Source organism: Podospora pseudopauciseta, chromosome 6, assembly GCF_035222475.1.
Source record: "Podospora pseudopauciseta strain CBS 411.78 chromosome 6, whole genome shotgun sequence".
In the NCBI taxonomy this organism is placed as follows: Eukaryota; Fungi; Ascomycota; class Sordariomycetes; order Sordariales; family Podosporaceae; genus Podospora; species Podospora pseudopauciseta.
The window spans coordinates 3,481,290-3,504,976 of record NC_085895.1 but is presented as its reverse complement, the minus strand read 5'-3'; the positions used below and the strand labels follow the sequence as shown (position 1 = coordinate 3,504,976).

General features: G+C 51.0%; 8 protein-coding genes across 8 annotated transcripts; 5 read left to right on the top strand and 3 right to left on the bottom strand.

Annotated features, from left to right (window-relative positions):
- Nucleotides 1-44: 44 nt before the first annotated feature.
- Nucleotides 45-3,552, top strand: PAT1 (DNA topoisomerase 2-associated protein pat1). Its single transcript, XM_062914666.1, has 2 exons — nucleotides 45-2,841; nucleotides 2,893-3,552. Exons 1-2 carry the CDS (start codon nucleotides 608-610, stop codon nucleotides 3,179-3,181), a joined length of 2,523 nt encoding a protein of 840 aa, XP_062763407.1. The 5' UTR covers nucleotides 45-607; the 3' UTR covers nucleotides 3,182-3,552.
- Nucleotides 3,553-3,757: 205 nt separating this feature from the next.
- Nucleotides 3,758-5,917, bottom strand: QC763_608370 (uncharacterized protein). Its single transcript, XM_062914665.1, has 2 exons — nucleotides 4,484-5,917; nucleotides 3,758-4,415 (listed from the first exon to the last, which is right to left on the bottom strand). The coding sequence occupies exons 1-2, from the start codon at nucleotides 5,148-5,150 to the stop codon at nucleotides 3,919-3,921; spliced, it is 1,164 nt and encodes a 387-aa protein (XP_062763406.1). The 5' UTR covers nucleotides 5,151-5,917; the 3' UTR covers nucleotides 3,758-3,918.
- Nucleotides 5,268-8,293, top strand: QC763_608365 (uncharacterized protein). The gene is made up of 5 exons (XM_062914664.1): nucleotides 5,268-6,712; nucleotides 6,768-6,875; nucleotides 6,935-7,191; nucleotides 7,258-7,374; nucleotides 7,432-8,293. The coding sequence occupies exons 1-5, from the start codon at nucleotides 6,500-6,502 to the stop codon at nucleotides 8,114-8,116; spliced, it is 1,380 nt and encodes a 459-aa protein (XP_062763405.1). The 5' UTR covers nucleotides 5,268-6,499; the 3' UTR covers nucleotides 8,117-8,293.
- A 1,690-nt stretch (nucleotides 8,294-9,983) lies between these two features.
- Nucleotides 9,984-10,919, bottom strand: SNZ1 (Pyridoxal 5'-phosphate synthase subunit snz1; the record flags this gene model as incomplete). Its single annotated transcript, XM_062914663.1, has 1 exon — nucleotides 9,984-10,919. The coding sequence occupies one exon, from the start codon at nucleotides 10,917-10,919 to the stop codon at nucleotides 9,984-9,986; it is 936 nt and encodes a 311-aa protein (XP_062763404.1).
- A 1,471-nt stretch (nucleotides 10,920-12,390) lies between these two features.
- Nucleotides 12,391-13,110, top strand: SNO1 (Senecionine N-oxygenase; the record flags this gene model as incomplete). The annotated part of the gene is made up of 1 exon (XM_062914662.1): nucleotides 12,391-13,110. One exon carries the CDS (start codon nucleotides 12,391-12,393, stop codon nucleotides 13,108-13,110), a length of 720 nt encoding a protein of 239 aa, XP_062763403.1.
- A 669-nt stretch (nucleotides 13,111-13,779) lies between these two features.
- Nucleotides 13,780-14,768, top strand: QC763_608340 (uncharacterized protein; the record flags this gene model as incomplete). The annotated part of the gene is made up of 3 exons (XM_062914661.1): nucleotides 13,780-13,844; nucleotides 13,900-14,377; nucleotides 14,418-14,768. The coding sequence occupies 3 exons, from the start codon at nucleotides 13,780-13,782 to the stop codon at nucleotides 14,766-14,768; spliced, it is 894 nt and encodes a 297-aa protein (XP_062763402.1).
- Nucleotides 14,769-15,733: 965 nt separating this feature from the next.
- Nucleotides 15,734-16,295, top strand: QC763_608335 (uncharacterized protein; the record flags this gene model as incomplete). Its single annotated transcript, XM_062914660.1, has 3 exons — nucleotides 15,734-15,837; nucleotides 15,891-16,189; nucleotides 16,240-16,295. 3 exons carry the CDS (start codon nucleotides 15,734-15,736, stop codon nucleotides 16,293-16,295), a joined length of 459 nt encoding a protein of 152 aa, XP_062763401.1.
- Nucleotides 16,296-21,850: 5,555 nt separating this feature from the next.
- On the bottom strand, nucleotides 21,851-23,016 carry QC763_608310 (uncharacterized protein; the record flags this gene model as incomplete). The annotated part of the gene is made up of 2 exons (XM_062914658.1): nucleotides 21,851-22,723; nucleotides 22,789-23,016. The coding sequence occupies 2 exons, from the start codon at nucleotides 23,014-23,016 to the stop codon at nucleotides 21,944-21,946; spliced, it is 1,008 nt and encodes a 335-aa protein (XP_062763400.1). The 3' UTR covers nucleotides 21,851-21,943.
- Nucleotides 23,017-23,687: the final 671 nt, after the last annotated feature.

Sequence of the window (23,687 nt, the reverse complement as noted above, 5' to 3'; positions counted from 1 at the left end):
CACTTAGCGCTCCATTCTTTGGGTGAGCCACACAGTGATGACCCACTGGCTCTCGCAACCTCCAACTCCAAGGTTACCTCATCCGCCTGGATACCTATTCACTTCGTCCCTTTCCTTTGCCTCGCCACCTGTTTGTTTTCCCGCGGCGCTTTGCCGCGATCTTGTTTCTGTTTTCGGGCTCGAGTTTGTTGTGTTTCTTTTCAGCAGTATACAGCTCCATCCACAAGCGTGCCGCCTTCACGGTTCGCTTGTTCCGGCCATCCCACCTTCGCAATCTGGTCGCATCGATCACATCATCATGATATTTGACCGACCCGACCACAAGGCTATCTCTATTTTCCACGCTGTAAGTACTATACATTTCCTTCCCCTTACTAGCCATGTGCACGTGGATCGCCTTTGCCCGCGACCAACGGGTCTGGCTGCGCCATTTGGAGCCTTCGGCGTCGACTATGCCTTGACGCAACCGCCAGGGCTGCCCCCTTGATTCTGCCCTACTTCGGCCATGGGCTTTCACAGTATCATTTATCGTATCAGTGGCTAATATCCCTCGTTTAGTAATTCTCTCGACCTCTGCGTCTCTGCACCTTCCACCGAAGTCGCAATCATGTCGTTCTTTGGATTCAATAACGGCCATAACACGGCGGCCACTGGCTTTTCACAGGCCCACAATCCCTTCCAAGGCCTTTCTGGCCGAGACGACGATGGCGATGCTTTGGAGTTTGAAGACACCTATGACGGGCTTGGAGATCAGCTCGAAGAAACAAAGGACGCCTACAACGATGATACTTTTGGGGATACTAGCGACATAGCTGCCGCGCCTGTTGGCAAGGATTTTGATTTCTTCTCGCAAACTGCCAAGGTTCAGAATGCCATCGAGGAGGAACATTATCTTTTCAACCGTCAGCAACCGCCGGCCCGGTCCGCCCAGCCTGCCCAGCCTGTCCAGCAGATGTCTTACGGTCAGCCGTCTCTTCAAAGCGCAGCCTCGTACGGCTATACATCTCAGGGCCACTATCGCACCGGCTACGAGAAGTATTCAAATGACAAGTACAACAACAACGAGCCGGTTCCCGAATTGCAGGTCGATGCCTCTCTCTGGGGTGTGGCGCCGAAGAAGCCGGCACAGCCTGCCCCTCAGGTCTCCCAGCAGGCTGCCCAGTCGAGTTCCGCGCCCAGTCGCAAGATTCTAAGCTTGGAGGAAGTCGAGGCTCAAATGAGAGCTCAGGCCCAGGCCAAGGCTGCCCAAGCTACACCATCTCCGGCTCCTCATGCTCAAGGCCCTTCGCAAATCCCTTATGACCCGGCCATTCAATTTGCTCAACCGGCTCAGCAACAATTTGTTCCCCCGGTTGATCATACCAGACAAGCTCTCCCGATTCACGTACTGCAAAGACCTCAGTCCACCCAAGCGCCTTCGCCCCAGCCCCCGGTCCAACCTGCTGCTCATCAACGGCAACCGTCATCGACTTCTGTTCAGCCAACTCAAATCTTGCAGAATCCGAATCGTCTCTCTGGAGATGCCGCTAGAATGGGGATGCAGCAGCATCCCACGCCTCCGGTATCAGGGCCTTCTGCCCCCCCAACTCAACCCGCCCATAGACAGCAGGGTTCTTTCGGGAGACAGTCCAACATCATAACGCATCCATCCCAGGTGTCCCAACTTACCGAAGAGCAAAGGGCCGCCTACATGGAACAGGAGGCTAAGCGTGCTAAACGGAACCACAAGATCTACCTGATGTCTCGTGACAACGGTGTCATGACACCCCAGGACAAAAGCTTCGTCACACGCATTCAGCTTCAGCAGCTTGTTGCCGCCACTGGCAATCCGAACGAGCACGGGAGTGATGAGTCGCTTGCCGAAGATTTTTACTATCAAGTTCATAGCTCGCTTCAGGGCGGTCAAAGGCAACACCCCAACCAGCCGCTCAACAACTTTGCACAGACCTATCTTTTCCAGACTGGCAACAGGTCGGGTCACATGCGTCGCCACCGAGGCCCTGAGAATCATATGCAGCGTATGGAACAGCAGGTCCAGCGAGCTGTTGAAGCTGCCAAGAACAAGCCCAAGAACAAGCAACTCGTTATCGAGGGAAGTCTGGGCAAAATTTCATTCAGCAACGCCAAGACACCCAAGCCGCTGCTTAACATCAAGCGCACAGAGAGCACCGATGATGCCAACCGTCCTAGCAGTGCGCACAAGGTCGTCAGTGCCGGCGATCGTAAGAGTGATCTGCGCACCATTGAACGCATCTATACCATACTCATGAAGATGGAAGACCACGACCGCGTCCTGCCACCTCCCCCTACAAGCGACACCGACGCTGAAGGTCACCAGCGGGGCATGCGTTGGAGCAACGAAGCCCAAGCCCTGAACCAGGATCTGTGGTCCGCGCTGAGAGTCTACGATGAACCTCAACCGGGACACCCCCATCCTTTTGTTGCGCTTCTGTCATATAACAAGGGTATGAAGGCTATGAACAGGATCTTCCGCCATCTCAGCCAGGAGCAGCGCACCACCATTCTCACCTTGGTTATCGTCAATCTTGACAAGCTTGATGTTGTTGTCAACGCCCAGGTGACGTCCGCCGCGGTCCAGCTGACAGCTGCAATGCGCGAGAATATTCACATTTTCTCCAACGCCGTCATGAATACGCTCTTCAACTTCTTGAACGAGCTCGATCTTGACATCGTTGCCGGTCTGTTGTCTATTCTTTCCAAGCAACGATTGGACATTATTGCAAAGAGTCGCATCGGAGCTTCGATGATCACCATGATCCTGAGCCGCGCCGAAATTATTAAGGTTAATGTTGGAAACACCCATCCATCCTGGCAGGCTTGGTAAGTTGATGTTCACCCAATACCACCACGACCATGGCTAACGAAATACAGGGACATGTGTCACACTGACTTTTTCGATCGTCTCGAACCTACGCTTCCCTATATGTTTCCTGGCTCTGTGAACACCGCCGATGACATTTACGTATGGCAACTGCTCGCGGCGCTTGGCATAGGAGCTAGCCCCGAGCAGCAGCAGAGGCTTGTACTTGCTGTCAAGGACCGCGTCATGGATACGGTCGCTTTGTCAAAGACACTCCCCGCAGACATGGGCGCCCAGCGTCTCCAGAATGTGAACCTCTTCATGCGCAGCATTGGGTTGGATGTCGAGCTGCTACAGTAATTAATGAGCAGTGCCAGGTTTGGCAGGATCTCGTACCGCTGAGGGCAGAAGGATCTTTGATAGGTGTCAATCCTGGATTTTCTTTTCGTCATAATCGCACAAAAGTTTTGATGCATCATGAAGCGGAGCGCACAAAGCACGGCAGGTTCTATACTGGCAGCGCATTATTTTTCCTTGCACAATAGTATTTATGGAAAGCTGCTCTAACTGGCAATGATACCCAACAAAACGGATGGTGGAAAATGGCGGGGAACTTCTGGAGGGAGAGTCAGGAAAGGCTGGTGTGGAAGTTAATGCGATTTTTTGTCTAAAATTAGGTGCATAGCCATACGTGAATTATTGATATCTTGCGTGCGGTATTTGGGACATGTCTGTAAACAAAGTCCATAGCACAGTCTGTCTTGTTTCTGTCTCTGTGTCATGTTAATATGGCAATTTCAAGTTGAAGCTGTCGTTTTTGTTGACAAAGGCCGTTATTCTGCTTCAGGCTGCTGGATATATCCACCATTCATTCTCCAACACCCAGTATGTATGCACATGCATCAAGATACAATGAGGAGTTGTGCCAACTCAAATCCTTAGTCTCTTATGTTCGATTGAAAGACGGGGAGGGTATCGATTATACTTTATACTAGTAAAACCTTCCCTTTCTATGAAGTAGCCCCCAAAACACAAAAAACGCCATTAAACTCCACCTTTACGACAACCACCAAGACACCTTGCCCAAATGCCAAAAACTACCACTTTTCCGTTATAATCTTGATATACTTCTCCTCATCCCAGTCTGTCCTCAAATGCGCAACCTTGTCGACAAGATCGGGCATGGCACAGATCTTATCCCTCTCATCGGCCACCTCCTTCGTCTTGCCCTTTGCATCCTCCTTCGTCCCCTCCTTGTTGACCCCTTCCAAATCCTGTTCTGGAACCAACAAGAGGTTCTCCCTGTAGGCCTGCCAGGCACCGTTCGTGTCGTCGGGCATGTAATCCAAGTGCTGCCACTTTTCCAGCTGGACCTTGTGCGTCCGGTCAGCCATAGTGTCAGTCGCCACGCCGTCCATGGCTGACTTGAGAGACATTTGGATTGCGCGGCCTGGGGCGCGGGCGCCGGGGGCGGCGTCTTGGGGTGCGTTTGGGTTGGGACGGTTGAGGCGTTCTTGCTCGGTGACGGCATCAAGGTGCGGTTGGAAGGGGCGGAGGTTGACGGTGTCGCTGAAGGGGGTTAGGTGGATGTTATCTGAGGGGGAGGGGGCGGTCAGTAAGAGGACAGTGGGAATGGGTAAAGAGTGAGGAAGGTTAACTTACTGCCCTTGAAGACACCAACATAACTGTGAGGTACGTTTTCGTTCGCAATGCGATGCCCGCTCAGCGTCTGCGTCTTGAGCACCATGTTCTTCCTCGCGGCCTCCTCGAAGTTCATCCGTGGCGATTCCTCCTCACCAGGGGCCATCCGCCGACCTCTGCTTGCTGCTGTCGCGGCGGGACCTACGGAGCTGAATCCACCCGCCAAACCGTGCGTGCCGCCCTTTTTCGCCTCGAGAGACTTGGTGAGGGCGGTGCCCATCTCTACGCCTTTGTTGCGGTCGTAGGCCGTGTTGATGTCCATTGGGAGGTCTACCTCGTAGAAACCGGACTCGGGCTTGTGGCGCATTCCGATGATGTGGGGGATGCGGAGGGTGGAGGGGTCGGTGGCGGTCTTGTTGAAGAACTGGAGGAGGACGAGCTTGCGGTTTTCGGGAAGGGGGGGCTTGACGAAGAGGTTGTACTCGGCCATGATGGGGTCGTCATCTTCGTCGAAGGGTGTGGCGGACATGGTGAATTGGTATGTTGGTTGTTGAGAAGTGTAGAGTGGGTTGTACTGCAATTTGAAATGATTCAAGAATAGACGACGTGCGCTGCTTGAAGGGCTGGTTTTGGTGGTAAGAGGTAAGAGTATGAAAGTGAACTTGATGCTTGTGATCTGAAGGCTCATTGCATCAAACAGCTGCCCCGCGGTGTTGGAAATTTTGGTGGGGCACGCATGGGCCAACACTTGCCGGCAGGCAACTGGTCTTGGCAGCGAGGCAGGCAACTCAGCCGATCATCAGATCAGGGTTACACCAGGCAAAAAATGAGGAGATCGCCGTGCGATCCGTGAGATGTTCCACATTTGAGTGTGCTAGACTGACGTGATGGCCACCTACAACATCGGACCTTGCTCGATGAGATTGCGAATAGCTTCTTCTGTCTGCTTCCTCTTGTTGGGGCTGGTCGACGGTGGCTAATTTTGTGGCTGCCGCAAGAAGCAGGAGGTGTGATCGTCCCTGCCCTAGAGAACACAAAAGCTTGCTGGCTCGGCGCAGTAACTCAGTTGGGTCAACACCGTGATTATTTCTAATAAATCCTCCCCCGCTCTGCGCAACAAAAGATCTCTTGCGCCGCGCAAAAATAGCCATCTGCCTCCACAAGGAAGATGGCATCTTTTCCCATTTGCCCACACAGAGCTTCCGACAATCCCCCACATTTTGAGGCTGCTGCAGGCGCCCCAATTCCGAAGCATCACTGCTGCATAACTGGATCGACGCAGCCAGGAGGGACCCAAGATTTTTGTCACCGCATTCAAGCCTTGGTTTCAGAATTGCAAACCTGACGATCCCCTGACCAATTCGTCCCATTCCGACTCACCGGTTCTGTACTCTGTGGATTTCCAAGTCCACACCGGTGATGGGGCTTACCGCTTCAGATAGAAACCCGTCAGTGCCGTGGCGCTGCTAAGTGGATGTCGTCGACCTCTAGCCCGTACCACTAACGGGGCGATACTAGACTCCGACATGTTTATCCCATCGCCAGGCTCGGGTGACGAAAGCTGGTCTGCCAGTTTCATCGCTTCATGTACGCATTGCGCTATGAGGTCGCTTGATTGATGAGGTTGTTCCACTACCCCAGATGGCTTTCCCCAAGAAACAGCATGTACCCTACCACCCGTTGGCCCAAGCAAAGCTCCCGGATGCTACCCCTGAATGCCACTAACCCCTGCTGTCCATAAGTTACATGCTAGTGAATGGGGCGATGGGACCGCAGGGATTTGCTAGGCGATGCTGCTGAACCCTCACCCTGGCCTTTAGGTTACTGGGGGCACTCTTTAAAGACGATAGAGATCCACGCTCCTGGATAGCCAAGTAGCTAACCTCACCTTGCCTCTCTCACTCTTCTTGCCTGCTGGTTTTGTGACAAGACAGAGCCATGTCCAGCAGCCCTTGTTTGAGTACCACCATCCTGCGCTTCCTCTGCTGATAGGCATGTCCGTTTCTCAATTCTTTCGACGACAGTTATAACGACTCGATGGGCCCCAGTCTAGAAGATGAAGAGCGTGCACTCATTGCCCTGTACGGGCCCAAGGAAGATTGGCCGCATGATTCCAGAGGGCCTGAGATAACGGCTTCGGTCTGGGTCGCTTTTAGCTTCGCCGCCATATTTGTCGCCTTGAGATTCTGGACTCGCATCAAGATTGTCCGGAGTCTTGGTGCCGCAGATTGGCTGGTCCTTGCAGCACTTGTACGTCCCCTCAGCGAGATTATCACTTTGAAGCGGTCCTCTAACAGTCTGCTAGCTCGTAGCTGCAGCCATGTCGGCCGTGATTACAGTGGAAGTTGGCTATGGAATGGGGAAACACGTATATGATGTTGAGCCGAAAGAAAACTTTCTCAAGATGCTCAAGGTACGCCACCTTCTCCCGACCTATTACGACAGATGAGAGAGACTGATTCTAGTGCCCAGACATGGTATTTTTCCCTGCTCTTCTACTGCGTCTCCTTGGGACTCAGCAAGATTTCGATTTGCGTGATATACGTGACTATCTTCACGTATGACTGGGCGAAGAAATGTTCGTGGGCGATGCTCATCTTCGTCGCTGTGCATAATGTGTGGGCACTCGGCACCACGCTCACCTTTTGCATTCCACTCCAGTCTGTGTGGGATCCCAGAGTCAAGGCCAGCTACTGTCATACCGAGTCTATTTGGTGGGTTAACACCAGGTATGAACACCCTCACCACTCACCCTCCCCCCGACGCGTTGTTTGGAAACTCACAGCTTGTTCTAGTTTGGGCGTCTTTACAGACTTTCTGATCTTTCTCCTCCCGATCCCGATGATCATGCCACTGAAACTTCCTCGACGACAAAAAATCGCCGTCACCGCCGTCTTTGCGATTGGCTTTTTGTAGGTTTCAATCGTTGGAAGGCACTTGCCACGTCACTGACATGAACGCGCCCCTAGCATCTGCATCGTCTCCGTCGTCCGCCTCAGCATCATCGTTTGGTTGAAAAGCAACCCGCACGTAGATTACACCTACGTCAACGCCTTGTCAAGTCACTGGACGTCACTCGAGATCCACATATCCATCCTTGTCGCCTGCGCCATGACACTCAAACCTCTCATCACGCGCCTCTTTCCCAATTTACTCGAGCCTCCATCAGGGGAGAGCACAGGACTGCCGAGCGGTGGGGGGGCAGGCAGCAACGGAGGAGCACAGCTGACGATCGGGTCGAAGCCATTGCGGAATCAGCCGGCGCCGGCACGGCCTGGGGCCGGCGGGGACTGGTTGGAGACTGTCGCCGAGGAGGGGCCGACGGTGAGAAACAACGATAACAACAACAAAAACAACAACAACAACAACAAAGAAAATAATGTAATAGAGGACGTTGCCCTCAGGGATATCGATGTCGAGGCGCAGTCATATCAGCACCATCAGCCGAGGCAATCGAATGCCGCCTCCACGAAGGGGGAGAGAGAGAACAAGGAGCTGGGATCCGACACTCATTTGGCACGAGGCAGTATTGTGGAGGAACTGCCCGAATTTTTGAGGCCAGGGAGCAGGCCGTATGCGAAGGGGGATGCGGCGTCGGTTAGTACGCAGGCTTCTTTATTAGGTCCGGAGGTTACGGCGAGGTCGATTGGATAAGATATATTTTGTTTAATAATGGGATGAAAGTGCATGTCATGGACTGAATGATTCTCGGTTTGGGGGGGCAGGGGAGGGGATTGGGATCATGACGTTCTTATGGTTTAGTCTTGGATGGGTTTGTGTTGCTGCTGATGTCTGCCCTTGTTTTCGTGTTGGGCCTGGATGGGATATGAGGTGGGATATGGGATGGGATGGGATGGGATGGGATGGGATGGGATGGGAAGGGGGAGTGGGTTGCATTATTATTTCAGTTGGGTTGCCTTTATTGTTCTTGATGATAGACTATGGAAGGAAGGAATTCATGGTTGATGATTGTATTATTAGGTAGAGGATACATTTATATACAGAGATGAGTTGTTTATTGACCTCCGGTTATTACAAAACTGTCTCAACACATGCAACATTGTCGGGCTAGTGGCCTAGGAAAACCACTCGCTGCGAAAGTGAGGCCAAAATGGCCAGAAAATAGGTTGACAGTTGGTATTACAGTAAGTAGGTTGTTAGTTGTTCAAGTCTAAAAGTAAACAAATGGAAAATCCAGCCTTAAGAGCAAACCGGTGTGGGTCTGGTGAAACCCGGACCCTTTGTCAGGTGCCCCACAAACATGGACGACTATCAAGACACCTGATTACCTCGTGAGCAACAGACTTAAGCGAGGGGAGTACAAAGCTTTGTGGAATGTCCGAACAGAAGTATGCAAAGTCATGATATTGTCAAACACTGGAAAAAATCACTCCGGAGAACAGAAAATCTATCTAATCTGACAACCTGTGGCCCGGCCCACGGAAGCCCTAAGAGCAACCTGTCTGACAATCCACCGGCAGCCGGATCCCGACTTTGTTCCAGATTTTGTTGTAGGCGTCGGTGACAATCATCAAAACCTTTGCTTCGTTGGTTCGGCCCCATCTCAAAATTAATATCGCCGGGGTAGGTCCTGAGAGGTTGTGCCGGGAGGAGACAAGGTCCTAGGTTGTTGTAGAAGTTGTTGGTTAGGAAGAATCAGGTTTGTAACGGTTAGATGACTGTCTTACCTGGGGCCGGAGAGACGGCCTATCCTCCCTCATGCAAGGTTGAGGCACGGCGCAGGAAATATCTGGTGACATAGGATTAGCCTTTTTCTCACTTCAGGTATCGAGGTGGCTTGATGTAATGTACTATATGCAGGCCGGCCCATCTCCTTAGCTTCTCCTCCTTCTCCATGGGGAGGGAGATTAGACGAGCGATAACTACCTATGCAGGGGCTATATTTCCCAAGTAGCTGATTCTTTAATATGTTGAACGGTGAGTGGTTAATGATGGTGTAAGCGTTGGTCTTCTGATGACGGTATCCAAAAGCAAAAATATTGATACACGCAGTGTAAGCTTTTCTCTACCGTACATACGTAGTGCTTATTTAAAGAAGTTTAAGGGTATTCTATACAGAATCCTGATGCGGCATCTAGCCATACGTCACACGTACGTGAAACATGTTCTATAATGAAGGGAGCATGGCTCTTCGGACAGATGTGCAGTCTTCTGATCCTGTGTCTTTATATCCGGCCAATAAGCCATATTACTCCAGCTAAGGCATGACAGTTGCCGTGGTGACCACGACCCAGATAACGTGACACCGTCACCCTGAGTCATTGTTGACCAGGACTGTAAAGAAACGTAGCTATAGTCACGTTTCAATGTCATAATGTCGATTCATTCATGCTTCATTGCTCCTAGATGAGAAAACTATGAGTCTTCACAATGTAATTGATGTCAAAAAATAGGATGCCACCCATTCCACGACCCGCGCTTTTAAGTGTTGAGACTCGAACCTCCATTCGCTTTTCCCATCCCCAAAAATCCGAAAAGAAAATTTCCCACCATCTCCGCTTTACCAGCCTCTGCCAGCAAGCTTCTCATCCTCCTTGAGCCCAGCGTTGCTAATACCCTTCATGGCAGTCCCGTGTTCAATGCTGGCCTCGATGAGCGCCTTCTTGTCCGTCCAGTTGGCAACAGCCTTGACAATAGCCCTTGCGCGCTTGGTAGCATGCTCGGCATCCAGCGCATCCTTGAAGATACCACTGCCAACAAACACACCATCGCAGCCAAGCTGCATCATGAGTGCAGCATCAGCCGGGGTAGCCACACCACCAGCGGCAAAGTTGACAACCGGCAGTCTGCCCAACTCAGCAGTCTGCTTCAGCAGAATAGGATCAGCACCAATCTCCCTCGCCAACTTGGCGATACCCAACTCCCCCTCGGAAGCAAGAGCAGCCTTCGCCTTGGCAATCTCAGCGTTCACCGTCCGGATGTGCTTCACAGCCTCGACAACATCACCGGTGCCAGCCTCGCCCTTGGTGCGGATGAACGCCGCGCCCTCCTTGATTCTCCTCAGCGCCTCGCCCAAGTTTCTGCACCCGCACACAAAGGGGACCTTGAAGTCGGTCTTTTGAACGTGGTACTGGTCATCAGCAGGGGTGAGGACCTCGCTCTCGTCGACGTAGTCGATTCCGAGGGCCTCAAGGATCTGGCACTCAACAATGTGGCCGATGCGGGCCTTGGCCATGACGGGGATGGTGACGGCGGCCTGGATCTCCTTGATCATCTCCGGGTTGGACATGCGGGCGACACCGCCGACCTTGCGGATGTCGGAGGGGATGCGCTCGAGGGCCATGACGGCGACGGCGCCGGCCTCCTCGGCGATGCGGGCTTGCTCGACGTTGGTGACGTCCATGATGACGCCGCCCTTGAGCATCTGGGCGAGGCCGGCTTTGACGGTGAAGTCATCGCTGATGGAGGAGATGCCGTTGGTGAGGTTGGTGGCCATTTTGATTTTAGGGTGAGACTTGTTTTGATATTGATAGGGAAAAGCGTTTTGAGGGCTTTTTTAGTGGCGAGAAGAGGTGTTTTAAGGTTTGGTAGTGTTGGTTATGTAAGAGTCTTTGATGGATGGTGGAGGTCAAGCCGGTCAGTGTGATAGGTAGATAGATGGTTGAGGAAGTCGATGCTGTTGATGTCGAGAAACAGCTGCCTCGAAGGGGAAAGACTTGATCTTTTAAGGAAGATGATTCGTGAGTCAGTGAGGGGACAGGCGTGGTGGTTGACCCCTCGATCGTCAGGTGTATGCATGCATGGCAGCGTGAAGGGCGGAATCTCTACACAGTGTGAGATCTACTGTAGCGCTGAGAGAACTCTGGGTCTGGGACAGTTCATGCCGTGAGCGGTTGACGACCCTTGCCTCCGGATCGGAGAGGACCCGGAGCGTCGGCACACCAGTCACGTAGCTCGGGATTACATAACGTCCTAGCTTCCAAAGAGAAGGTGGCCAGCAGCTGTGCTCACGGTGGTATCTCGCTTGATCCCTGATGCCGTACACTCCCACGACTGGCATTGTCTATCTTGGCCTTGTGTCCATAGCATACGGCCGAGGTTCATCAAACTGTTGATGATATCTCTCTAATCTGAAGCCAATTGAGATCCAATCTGGACATCCCACGCCCTAAAAGGGCTGGAGACTAACACAACACCGGCACTTTTGACATGTGGCTTACTGCCCGCGCGCCCTTTCCACGTAACAAAGAAAAAATAAGGCAAGAGTCACATTTCAACGAGGGGTCATCGAGGGGCAGATATTACCCCTCCAACTTTTTTGCTCTCGGCCTGGGCAAGCGTGGGGTTCCCACACCGTATCAACTTTATTTCCTCCCCACGGCCCTGTCACCACCCGCGGCGATGTTGAGGCGATGGCGAGGTTACCTCTTGCACCATCCAATGGTGAAAAGTCTCGAAGAGTCTTTTGCCTGCCCCCTGCACCGTGTGTGTTTAAAGTGTCCGATGTCGTTCCCAATTGGGGTGGCGAGGGATTTTTTCAGTACTTTCTTGTCGGATCCAAGAGACCAAGAGATGGTTAATAAGCCGCCCCTATCCGGCATATCCCGTGCCACCCGGCCAGCAACCATGTCACCACTTTGCTCGCCTGCATATACCTTACCTCCTGGTACCTGCTTGATGACTTGCGATGAGCGGCCCCATCTGAAATAACAATCATCGTGACTCGTCAAGAACGTTTAAGAATTCCGTATTCCGCCAGGAGATACCTTCGACAGATATCACACCCCACTTTGGCTGCTCACTTGACAAAGGCGACTTATCAGCAAAACTCTTGTATACCACCAAGCTTCATACTATAACAACCTAGAAGCCACCGCTCATACATATATTTCTAACCCGCTTTAACTCATCATTCATCCAACCAACCTACACCACCAACCCTACCCCTATACACACCCACAGCCACAATGCCACCATTAACCATCACCATCGGCGTCCTAGCCCTCCAAGGCGGCGTAGTAGAGCACATTGCCCTCCTCAACCGCGCCTCGGCAAGCTACCCATCCGTAACCTTCCACTTCCTCGAAGTCCGCACACCCGAGCAACTCTCCCTCTGCGACGCCCTCATCATCCCGGGAGGCGAATCCACAACCATGGCCATCGTCGCCCGCCGCCTCGGCCTCTTGGAGCCACTAAGGGAGTTTGTCAAAATCAACAACAAGCCCGTCTGGGGGACTTGCGCCGGACTTGTAATGCTAGCGGAGGAGGCCTCCGCAACGAAGCAAGGCGGGCAGGAACTCATTGGTGGGCTGGACGTGAGAGTGCTGAGGAACAAATTCGGGACGCAGGTGCAGTCGTTTGTGGCGGATTTGAACTTGGATTTCTTGGGGGAGGGGGAAGGGCCGTTTAGGGGGGTTTTTATCAGGGCGCCGGTGGTGGAGGAGGTGATTGATGGGAATGGGAGGGTCAAGGTTTTGGGGACGGTGAAGAAGCCTGGGGAGGAGGAGGATATTGTTGCTGTGAGGCAGGGGAATGTTTTTGGGACGAGTTTTCACCCCGAGTTGACGGGGGATGTGAGGGTGCATGCTTGGTGGTTGGGGAATGTGGTTGAGGCTTTGGGACAGGGAGGGGAGGGTAAGGGGTTGGTGATGGGGAAGGGGAAGGGTGATGCTGGGAAAGTTTATTGAAAGGGCGTTTGCATTTGGTTATAGAGTTGGAGTTTAAACATGACTTCTGACATACGTTTCAAACGAGCCATGATTCAGGCATGATTACGTAGATCAATGCATATAGAGGCTGAAGTTGAGGTGGAATTGGGCGGCTAGGATTTTTAAGGCAGACATGGCCTCTCTATCTACCCAAATATCTCCCATATTCACCTCTGTTCTCCGCCATGTGCATAACCGCACTTGACAGACCGCATAGTTCCCACCAAGATTTTCGTCACATGTTGAGTATCTAGGCAGGCACCAACCACCCAAACGTTTGAGCAGGTACATTGAAATCTGAATCAACCATTTCCCGTCACATGTTTGGTAGGCGAGAAGCAAACAGCAGTGCCGAGGGGTGGGTGTTGACGGGCAGGTGCCAGGCGGTTAGGTGACAGGTGGTTAGGTGACAGGTGGTTAGGTGACAGGTGGTTAGGTGACAGGTGGTTGGTTGCCTTCGCCAGCAGACTGTCGGGTCTGCTTGCTCCGTTTTTGGTTCTGCACCTTTTCCTGGAGATCTTCTCGTGCTGTCGCTCTCTCCAAATGTCAAGGTGCTATCTCGGATTGCTCAAAGTTCAACCTGCCTGTCTTGCCACTGGCTCCCATCGTTTCTTATCCCGCTCATACTCTTTAGTAACAAGAGCAATCATGTCAACCGCTCCCACTTCGAAAGAGTACAAAACATTTTTGGACGTTGTCAATGCCCGTGACAAGTGCGTGTTGCTTCCGAGAAATATGGACATAGCTAACATCTTAATCGGCTGCCAGTTTCCCCATTCTGCAGTGGGGTCTCCAGGTGTATATCGATTCCATCGATAGGTTTTACCATCTTGTCATTCCGCCGGCTGATCAAACTGTTAGGCTTGTCATCCCCTCGGTTGTCTCTGCCTTTCGTGGTCTCCAAGGTTGGAAGCTTGACGAGCCCAGCAGGCCAAGGACCTTAGCGCTTGTCGATGGCACCAACGCCGCATCGAGGGCAGTCATTGTCGAGAAGACTCTGCACAAATTCTGCGACGAGAAGATACTTGCCATTCTGTCACGCTGGCGCAACGAGTTGAAGCACATCTATGGATCCAGTGGCGAGCTTCCCTTCAAGGTCGATCGTGCTGCTGCACCCCTTCTCCGTCTCGTCTCGTATGGGATTCACCGGACAGCCTTCACTCGCAGTGACGACGGTCATATCAAGCTGTGGGTGCAGAAACGCTCACAGTCCACTGCATTCTATCCCGGTCACCTCGACAATACTGTAGCTAGCTCGACTTTACCCGATGGCCAACTGCCTCTAGAAGTGGCGATCCTTGAAGGGAGAGCAAGCGACCCTTCCTGAAGATCTTGTGCGCTCCAGAACCAAGTCATGCGGAACTGTGACATATATGCATCTGCACAATGCCCTTGCTATCGGCGAGGTCGGTCTTGTTCAGCCACAGGTTGAGGACTTGTTTGAGCTCGAACTGCCGGGTGGGGCTGAACCTAAGCCATGCGATCACAAGGTGGAGTGGTTCAAGCTTTTTGATGCGGAAGAACTCATAGAGAGCATCTTACAAGGCAATCATAGGTTGCTCTCGAAGCTCAGATCATATGTTAATCATCTGGACATCCAGGTCACGTCATACCGGGCTACGCTATGGTTGCTCTAAACTTTATCATCCAGTATGGGCTTCTGGATGGTCAAAATAAGCCGGACTTTGTGGAGAGTACCACAAGACTTCATCGCACGCTCGAGTTGCATGTCAAGCGATTAAACCCTTCCCTAGACTAGCCTGACATGAAATAAATTGTGTTGACGACGGCTTTTGACATGTATCACTCATCGAAGTAAACTATGAACTAGGTAATTACCTGGCTTGAAGCCTCAGCTTCCAGGCTCTGGGGATCAGCCCTGGCAGACGCTTCATAAGTAATTGATGTGCTGCTAATCTCTTCTCAGTTAAAACTCATGTTAATGGTGATGGTAGGAAGTTGCTAACGTGCCTGGCAGAAGGCTGCCTTGTAGCGGCCAACAGTCCTGGAAGAAAGCTACCAGGCTACCCTTCATTAACGTACTCTGCTCCTTTTAAGGAAGACACGACCTACTGAGGCACCAAATAAGACAACCGCCTTCAGAGTAAACTCAGCTGCGATAAATTCTCCCGCTTTGAAAATTCTTCCCAGAACAACCAACAACGCAATCGGTCGGGTGGGTTTTGCTCTCCCCGTCCCACCACCCACAATGACTCCCACTTCGTCTCCCAGGGCGACGCCTCTCATACCAGAGGAAGACATCCTCTCAAAGGTCCTCCTGCGCCATTCAAATGGCGCATCTACACTCATCGTTCCGTGGTGGCAACTCGAGAAGAGAAAAGATGGGATGCTAGTCCGACATTACGCGGATGCGAAAAGCGAGGTCCTGAGTTACCAGCAAGCACTGGCCCAAACGGTTGCATGAGATATTGTACACGAGCTACTGTCAGTTTGGTGACATACCTTTCTGTTTAAACCACGTTAAGAATAGCCCTTCACATATCGCAGTAAAGTTCTGACGTGACTAATTGGACGCGCAGCTGCCGACTTTAAGGTGGCGCGGATGTGCTTGCTCGAGTATTTGGACTCAATCCAGTTCTACATGAACAGGTTCTTCATTGAAATCGACAAGGCGGTTGCTAAGAAGCAAGAGGAGTTCGATGACGTCTGGAGGAAGGAACTTCTGCACCTCGTCAGGGTTGCATTGTGAGTTGACGATGACCATTGCAGACCTTGACATTTTACTAACCAGCCCATAGCTACAACATACTGGTAATGTCATTATGGACATTGTCCTTTCCACTGCTCACAACTCACTTTCACTTCTTCGTCACCCCAGTCATCTACGCATTCTTGTACTTTGTGGCTCACGACCTCCTGGGCGCGAGCTGGAGAACTCTTTGGGCCACAATTTGCACCATAGCCTCGAAGGATTCACCGCTCCAGCGGGAACTTACGAACTTGGAAAAAGGCCTAAACGATGCTCATGAGGACTTGGATGTGAAGAAGAATTCCAACACCAAAACACATGCGAAGTTGATGGTAATGGTCCAGCAAGGTATGTACTGTGGGGGACTTTACGGAGAGATGCATTCTTTTGGTTTGCAGACCAGCGTCTGGAAATATCTGCCTCCGAGGCTAAGCCGGCTTTTGTTTGGGGATGAAGAGATAGCGAGGTTTATGGACTCGGTGGATTTTGACTGGGGGTTCTCTACAATTGAGTATTCAGCCGACTGGTGGGAACCGCACTCAACATAATGCAATGATTTTAAAGGGTCATAACTGGCATACCGGAGAATGAACTAGTGGAATTGCGATAAACAGACAAGCTTGGGAAGATACAGGCGGGTCGCCTATCTAGATAAGTACCTAACGAAATGCATTATCCTTTCAGGACTTTAAAGTCCCTTCATGACCAGCCGTGATGGGCGCAATGATCCACTGGCATATATGAGGTGTTGGCTTTCTCACGCGTGCCCAATCAACCTGTTTTATTCTTTTCTCTTCATCAGTCCTTAGTAAGCTTATATTACAATGTTGTTTTCCAAAATGGACCTAGGCCGTTCCTGTATGAGCTAGAAAGCTCAAACTGGCGTCTATCGTGCTTAAGAATACTGCATGGTCCTCACTGCTTCAAAAAATCACCCCTCAGTCGCGTTGATCTATTTCCTGCACCAGCCAATAGCTGATAAGAGGCTCCTTCCCCTCCCTCAACTCCCTATCCCAATCCTCCAACGACTTTTCAAACACCTCCTCTGATATCTCGGGGGTGAAGCCGAAGCCATCAGAATCCTCGTCATCTTCCTCGCCATCATCTCCGTCACCGTCCCCGTCGGTCGATACTACACCGGGCTCTTCAGAACGACCACATCTCTGCTGCCTTTCATACCCCTTATTCCCGGCACCGCACGCTCGTATATTTCCTTTGCGCGCTGTTGTTGCCCCTTGAACGTGCGCCACCGCTCCGTGCTCTCCTCGTCATTGTAACTCAACTCCACGAGACCGTTCCAATGGCTGTATGCCAGGTGAACGTAGAACCGGTGGAGGGCGCGGGCATTGTCGCCATTGTTACGCTGACCGAGGAAGGAAAGCGGTTCGATGATACTGCCACAGCCAGAACAATATCGGAATCTGGACATGGGCGATTTCCATCTCCGTTTTGGAACCTGAACAGTCGCCACTTTAACCTGAGCAGAAGTGGAGATCTCCTAAGCAGGGGGAACAAGAGCCTAAGTAGGCCCTGAGCATGGTGAGCAAGGTCCTGAGTACGGTAAGTAATAATTAAATCGACTTAAAACTAGTCTAAAGGTAAATTATAGTAAAGTTACTTTTAAAATATATATTTTTTATGATAAATATTATTTATACTATAAAGAAATTTTAAGAAAGTTACTAAAATATAATTTTGGTTGTATTATTAAATATTTTTATTTAATTTCAGCTTTAAGTTAGTTTAAATCAAATAAATCTTATCGTGTTAATATAGATAATATAAAAAACCGCCACTTTTATTAAAGTAATAAATACTTTTTAGTTTTAATATAAATAATAACTTTACTTTTTTATATTTGTATAGTACTATATAATTAAACTTCGAAATAATGTTAAAGATATGACTTTAAACTATAAATAGTATTATTTACTTTTAAATCTAGGTTTTACTATATGTCACAACCCTGGTGCAGGACGGTTGTGGGGCCACGGGAATAGGGGCCAATCAGGAGAACGTATAGGGGAGCCAATCACAGTGAAGAGCAGAGTGATCAGTGTGATCAGGGCACTGAGCAGACTAAACAGAGGGGATTAGTGGCCTTAGGAGCCTGATCACGGCTTGGCACAAGGACTATATATACGGAGGAACTGGCTGGTGTAGATAGACAGTTCCGCAGTATGCAATACAAGTCACAATCGTTGGTATCAGACTGTTGTGATTGAGACAAGCCATTGTTGTACACTGTTTCGCTGTACCGAACCAGAATTGTTCAGAAGTGCTGGTTTGGGGTGCGGCTACAGGCCTGAGGGTTTGAGTAAGGAAGTGGGGCTCTCGGAGGATTCGGGGGTTCAGGGGTCATGTATATAAGCGGTCTGCTTCGGACATTCTATTTTAGACAGGGCATCGACTTTTATTTCTTCATATTTTTGTGCCTTGCACGCGTGCAAGCAATTCTGGCCCTCTGATCAGGCCGATCAGGTGCTTATTATGTGGTCTGCGAGCCCATAGAGTCTTTTCTTTGTCCTACGTGGAGTGCGGCCTGCGAGCGAGCCACTGTCACGCAGGTGCGTTCATTCATACACCCTGTTGAGGGTATATTTGTGGTGTTGTGGTTGGTTTGTGTGTTTTCTCACCATTTCAGTGCCTTCAACCAGTATCCCTTTCAGAGGTTCTGGATAGGGGTTCGTCACACTATATACGAAGTTTCTTTTAATGATTAAACTTTGTATCAAAAAACAGAAGTTTAGCTTAATAAAGTTATTTTATAACTTAATAAGAATAGATATATAACGTTAAGTAATAATCATGAACCGTAAATTTAACGAAATATATTAAAATATACAAGATGATTAGGTTAAGCTATATTAGTATATATATTAAAGTATCAATAATTATAAACGCAAGTATCAACATCAACTGTCTAAGCTAGTGCAGACGAGAACTAGCTGGACCTGGCAGACTAAGTGTTAAACCATTTCAAAGCGTTGGCTGAGACCGTGAAGGAGAACGACCGGAAGGCGGCGGCGGTCATCGGCGAGCAGTCACGGTTTTCCGCCAACATGTGGATCCGGCGGACCGGTTGGCCCCGGCATTTACGGGGGTTTGGCCGTGAGTGGTTGGCCGGGATTGCACAGCCGCGGGGTCCGGAAAACCCGGACATGAGAATCCGTGGGAACGGAGAAGGCGAGGGTGAAGACAAACCCGCGGCCAGCGAGGATGCGTGGCGCGCGTGTTATAAGCCGTCGAAAGGGTCATTTGGCGGGCCCAGCGAGCATCCCGAGTCGACCTAGTAGGGTCGGCGGCCATCAATTATATCAGCAGGCGCGAGGCGGAGGCGATTCGAACGAGAAGCCGTTCCACGCGGAGCAGAAGGGCCAGACGATGAAGCGGTAGACCGAATCGTGGAAGTCGGCAGTGGCGTACATATGGCGGACGTGCCGTTTGAAAGCCGCAGGAGCAGCAGAAACAGCGGAAACAGCAGATACTACAGGGTCCACGGCAGACGTAGGAGCAGATGGCGAATCGGAGGAAGATGAAAGAAGCGGCGAGAGGGAGAGTCTGTATGAAGAACTTTTGTTAGAACGGTTCAAACCCTGATATTCAGGCGGAGTGGCCAGACCAAACGAACACCGTAAGCAAAGCGGTTGCCCCTTGGTTGGATCATGTCTAAGTCTAACCATATGGTGTTGTTTCTGCATGTTTGACTTGCACTTGGCTGTTGGCTTCCCAAGCCATGGTCAGCACCACGGTGAAGGCCTTCCTCTTTGGCAACTTCCACCTGCTTTTTGATTTTCTAGTTTCGCTGGTCGAAACATTGTCTATCGCTACCTACTCTCTCCTTTTCGACGCTCATTTCTTGTGTTTTTGAACTCGCTGGCCGAGACTACCCCGTTCCTTTTCTTCCATACCTACGTCTGATCCAAAATTTGGAGAAGACAGCGATCCCCGCCCCCTCTGACTAATGCCGGACCTGCCGTGCTGCAGCTCTGGGGAAAACAGGGCAAAGGATATGAAATCGCTGACGCAGACCTTTCCAGCGCCACATGATATAGAACCAAAACATGGACTGGGCCCGCGGACCCGACAAACGCTGAGCTTAAAAAGGAGGGCAAGGAAGCATTTGATTGGCTCAATTCGGCTTATCCAGGGAAAAAGGCTTATTCAGGTGCCAATAACACCCTCATAGTTGCAACCTTGTATCACCCTGCGCTCAAGAGATATATCAGTGCATAATCCCAAGGGGCACACGCCCCAAGGGCGGCCTTCACCCCTACCTCATGGACCAGTCTAATGCCACCAGGTTGCCAAACTTAGTGGGGTGCTGCCTCTAGGTTCAAGACCAAGCCCGAGGACGGAAGTGCTCCTATTGGCAAGGGCCCGCAGCGACTCGACGCAAAGGACGGAGCCTGGGCGCTGTTAGAGATGGACTTGAAGACCCCCAAACTGCGCGCCGACTACGTGGGGGACGGCACGTTCCTCTCGGGCAAGAACAACAGCTTCATCCGACTGCTTGTGTACGGGGACAGACCCAACAAGACCCTCGGAATTCAGGAGTTGTGCAATACTTGGAGCACCAAGATACCCTGCTGCCAAAAGGTGTGTGCGACACCTGGTGGCATCTGGATCAAGCCGCATTCTGAGGGTGTGCAAGGTGTGGGTGGAGGAGATGAGGTGGGGGATAAGTCAGGGGGCGGTAATGGTGGCGGTGCGAGTGGGAGCGGTTCAAAGGATAACGGCGGTGGAAGCGGTGGCAAAGGAGGAGGCAGCGATAAAGGCGGCTCCTCTGACTACGGCAGTGACGACTTCGGCGATGTTGACTGGAGCCAGGTCCAGGGAATGAACGATGCCTCAAACAAGACTGCGGGCGCAAAGCAGGGTGTCAAGTCATCCCGCCCCGAGACACCTGGGCAGAGACCTGTCAACTCTTCTGTATCCACCGCTAGACCCTCAGCGGCACCCACCACCGTAAGACCTGTCCTTGCCTCCGCTTCCAAGCAGAATGCACAGCCAGGCAAGCCCCTTCAGAGACCGACTACTCCTTCCGGTATCACACCCACCAACCCGTTGAGCAAGAACCCCAGGCAGCCCCTAGGCGAAAGACCACCCTCCAGCCTCAACGCCCAAAGGCCACCACCAGCAACAGCTTCAGGCTCTCCATCCAAGACAGTCGGCGGTGCCACAACCGGCAAGACACCGCTGAAGCAAGCATCAAAGACTGAGACCAAGACCTCCAGCACCTCCACCTCCAAATTGGGATCGCTGAAGGCGGCAGTTTCGTCGTCAAAGACATTCAATACTGCCCCTTCCACTTCAAAGTAAAGGGTCTGATAGGTACACAAGGTAGGTAAGTAGGATTCAGGCAGGAGCTGGTAACAGAGAGCGGGTTCTTCTGGTCGTAAGGTATAAAGTGGGATATTATGATTGGTTTCTTTTTTTTTTTTTTTTTTTTTTTTTTTTTTTGATTTTTCTGGTAGCTACTGGCTTAGCTTTGTTTGGACCTGGAGTTTTTTTTTTGCTCTGATTTAATTGATTTGTACGTTGGGATATGTTTTATTTTTATGCAGTGACAATAAGTGGGTCATTACCCACAGGACGATGATGAATGAGATGGTCGAAAGGACTTATTTGGCTGTGCATCAAAGCGCGTATTTATCATGCATGCACTCACTGACAAGTGGTGAGACAGCGCTGTGAAGGTAGCAGGCAGACGCTGTTGGTGCTGAAGAGTAGGCAAGGTCATGGATGTATTGATAGATGGGTTTTGTAACCGCTGCACTATCCCCCGTATCCCCACAGGTCGGCGCCGGTAGGCCTCGAACCTATTCTAGGTTCAAGATATAGTCTCACAGTTTCACGGGTGTTAAAGGGTCTCAGGAAGAAGACGGACCTATATTCAGCCCTCTCAGCCAGGCAATTTCACGGCTACTGAGGCCTCGTTTACAGAAAGGAAATCAGAAAAGACAAAAGTTCTCCCATTGAATCGTTACCCCCAAAGACATTACTCTAACTACCCAGGTATCTGATAAACTCTCCATTATTCAAAAAGCCAAAAACATTGACCCCATCAAATCACACCATCGCCTTCCACCATATCCAATCTCAACACAGGTTCGTGGGCGCTTTCCCAGTGCGTCTGGTGTAAAGGAAGCTCATGGCGTCAATAACAGGCTGGTGGGTTTTCAGCGCTTTCATCTCTTTGGAGAGATTGCGATCATCCCCGGCTGTGCCCTTGTGCACTCGCTCCATGAGGAGGTCAATTTTGGTCTGGAAGTGCTCCCAAGTCGTCTTATTGTTCGGATCATTCTGTGTTTTCTCAAAGTCCAAAGCTTTGAAGGTCTTCCCTGCGAAGCTTGTGCCGGTGTGGTAATGCCACTCGATCGGTTCCAGCTGGGGCTTGATCGCCTGTCCTTTGCTATCCATCCTGTAAACCATGTCGTTCCTATCATTCGGGAACAACTTTCTCATCTCTTCCTCCATCTTGTTGAGCTTGTATGCCTTGCGCAGCTTGATGATGTCTTCCATGAGAGGCATGAGATTCGGGCCGATGAGGTTTGCCTCGATTTTTTGCGGATGGTTAGCCGGTATATTCTGGACCCGCGTTTGCACTTCCGAGATGAATTTGTCGTAATTGATCTGATACAAGCCGACGTAGCCAGAACCCTTCATCTGATTGGTTTTCCGGTCGTAATACTGCAAAATCTTCTCTGATGAGAGTAGTTCGTTGACGCTGCCGTCCATATCTGGAGCTTGGGCATATGCTTTGATGACATCTTCTATCTTGCTTTTGTCTGTGTACCAGTTGGTTGGAAGGTCTTTGGGAAGATGGTTCGACAGGGCGGGTTTGCCATCGTTCTTGCCTCCAGAGATGAAAGTGATGAACTGGCAGGGTTCCAAAGTTAGGTAGGGCGAATAAAAGACACTGCAGGACACTGGAATATCCTTACCTCGTCCAAGTTGCAAGGCCTGCCCTTTCCTACTGCACAATCTTTGGCAATGCTGTACCGGGTAGGATCAAAACCAGGGGGCCGTGAAAGTTCTTCTAAACGGTACAACATGTAGGCAAAGACACGCTCAGCAGCGTGAGCGTACTTTGACTCTGGCCCTGCCATGGCCTGGCAGACCAGAAAGGCTAGGAGCAGGAGCCATGGGGGAAAAGACAGGCGGGACCGCATGGCGCCTGTAGCAAAGGTGATGAGAAAGAAAAACGAAAGTGAAGTGAGTGGCGATGGTTCAAAGAACCTGGAAAACGAATGACAATGAAGGCAGCCGCACCAAAGGGGGCGATGGTGTCAACAGAACAGAGAAGGAAAGGGATGAGCGAGACAGAGCCCTTTCAAGAGTGTCTCGCAGGCACATCCGTCAGAGTGGATCACAGTTCGAAAACTGCATCTATATTTGGTGAGTGTGATGGGTAACGCAGTGTCGCATTGGTCCGCGGCTAGTTCCAACTTCCGGGAATCTTGATTCGGCCGAGGATGCAAAACAGTCTAGCCTCATCTTGATCTAGACATCCGATATTTGACCTCCTCGGTAGCGATTTAGCCAGCAGCAAAAGCACTGGATGTGGAACGAGATGGGGTGATATTTTGTCAGTCTTTGGGAATTAAAGAGTTCCAGACCACGCAAAACTCCGACGATTATAAATGCCGTCGGGGTTTTGCTATGGACCTGTGAGCCCCTGAAGCAAGACCCCGGAGCGCCCACTACGTCAATGCCCGAAGAGGTCCTGGTAGATCGAATGCTGCAAAGAAGGTGGCAATAGGCATCCTTCAACAAAGATTAGTGCGATGCTTAGACTTTTCTAGGGCTGACGTACAGTTACATCGTGGATTCGGAAAATTGG